We start from the raw sequence: 1,878 nt of genomic DNA on the forward strand, positions 1-1,878 counted from the left end.
CTAGTCTAGACTGCATTTTTCAGCAAAGTAGCTTTCAATAACCTCGGCTTTGTCGCGATTCTGTGTGTACTCCTGTCCATCAGAGTCAATAAGAACAGGCATAGTGCTGTCACGACCACTTCCACCTGCACGCTTAACCACGGTCCACCACTCCTTGTTCTGGATGTTTCCCGAGAGCAGTTTATTGCGTATTCTCTGGAGGTGATGTTCTTTGGCTCTAGAAAGGCAAGTCGATGAGGTCACGCAGGCAAGGCGATATTGCTCCTGTAGTGCCGGGTTGGCCTGGCTGCGACGAAGTGATCGCCATGCATGGCGTTTGGCAGCGACAGCAGCAGAGCACTCGGGGGTCCACCAGACGGGATCAGTGGGCTTCGTCTTGAGAACTTTCGATGGGATGAATCTGGTCATTCCTTTGATGATCCTCTGGGTTACAAGATTGCATGATGTATCAGGCTCATCAGTGATGATGTCAGTCCAGTCAGTGTCACGGTAGAAGGCTCTCAGACGATCCCAGTCGGCATGCTGATATCGCCATACTGTACGCGCAGTTGGTCTGTCCCGGTGTGGTGTCAGCTCGAAGTCTGTGATCACTACAGCATGGTCCGACTGTCCCAGGGGTGGGTACAGTGTACTGATGATATTACCAGGTACGTCTGACATAACGAGGTCGAGGGTATTTCGCCCACGAGTAGCTTCGTGGATGTGTTGGGTGAGGCTGTGTTGGTAGCATAAATCTTCGGCTGTTTCTCCCGCCAGTGTGGTGCGCCTACTGCCGAGCCAATTTGTATTGTGTACATTAAAATCACCAGCTACAATGACGCGAGAGCAGGAGCGACGTGCAGCATCAATCCCAGCATCAAGATGGGAGAACAGCCGTATGTCATTGTCTGCACAGGAGCCTGGGCGATATACAGCACATACACCAACCTTTGTGCCCTGTGGTCCAGTTATGCTAATCCAGAGCATTTCCTGGTCGGCACAGTCGATGTTGACCTGTCTATATGGTAGGCCAGCCTTCACCCAAATTGCAACCCCACCACCATGTGCTGTTCTGTCGCGCCGTATAGCAGGGTGGAAGCCAGGTATGGATGTTTCCACTGGCGTGGCTTTCTCCGGAGTCAGTTTGGTCTCTGTGACAATTGCTAGGTCAACATTATGGTGCATGAGGACGTGCTGGAGCTCGCCAATCTTATTCAGTATGCCAAAGGCATTTGTGAGCATTAGGCGGAGTGGTCGTGTCTCTGTCATTCAAATATTGTCGGCATACTTGGTCCCTTGGCCTGTTGCTCTGGCGAGTGCTGTGCTGTCTGAGAGGGTAGGGTGGCGTGGGAATCACTGTCGTCCTGCTCAGTGGTCGTGTTGTTGGAGGAGTCAGTGGCATACTTGTCAAAGTTCCACAAGTGGGAATACACTGGTTGGGGCCAGAATGCCCGGTTATTTACTAGCTCGACGCTGCTTTTACTGATCACAATCCTAGCAGAGACACGACCATCTTTAGGGAAGGTCTTGCAGGCAAAGACTTCCAGGTCCACATCCGCTCTTCTTGCCCTGTTTATAACAACCTGGGTCAGTTTAGTGTCAGAAGTGTCAGGCTTCAGGTTCCCCACGAAAAGGACACTCTTCTTTGCTGTCGGCTTTCGACTGGTTAGCACTTGCCAGCTGTCTAGATCTACCACTTCGTCGGTCATTTCGCTGAACTTTGGCAGCTTGCTAGTGGGGCTTGACCGTCTGCGGCTAGGGTCCTGGGCACGTGCGCGTGATTGGGCCAAAGTGTTTGTACAACTAACGTTACTTCGTTCGTTTGCATCCGCGCCCGCATCACTGACTGGACTCGTACGAGTGTGCTCTGGCTCCAACTCATGCTCACCATCCGTGTCG

The 1,878-nt window shown here is 52.2% G+C and overlaps 1 protein-coding gene across 1 annotated transcript; it reads right to left on the reverse strand.

The window, feature by feature from the left end:
* Positions 1-1,221, reverse strand: LOC135814342 (uncharacterized). The gene has a single exon (XM_065327823.1). The coding sequence runs from the start codon at positions 1,219-1,221 to the stop codon at positions 1-3; it is 1,221 nt and encodes a 406-aa protein (XP_065183895.1).
* Positions 1,222-1,878: the final 657 nt, after the last annotated feature.

Source organism: Sycon ciliatum, chromosome 1, assembly GCF_964019385.1.
Source record: "Sycon ciliatum chromosome 1, ocSycCili1.1, whole genome shotgun sequence".
In the NCBI taxonomy this organism is placed as follows: domain Eukaryota; kingdom Metazoa; phylum Porifera; class Calcarea; order Leucosolenida; family Sycettidae; genus Sycon; species Sycon ciliatum.

Excerpts from the sequence above, each read along its gene's own strand:
- LOC135814342 (XM_065327823.1), bottom strand. The coding sequence starts at position 1,221 with ATGCTCACAAATGCCTTTGGCATACTGAATAAGATTGGCGAGCTCCAG.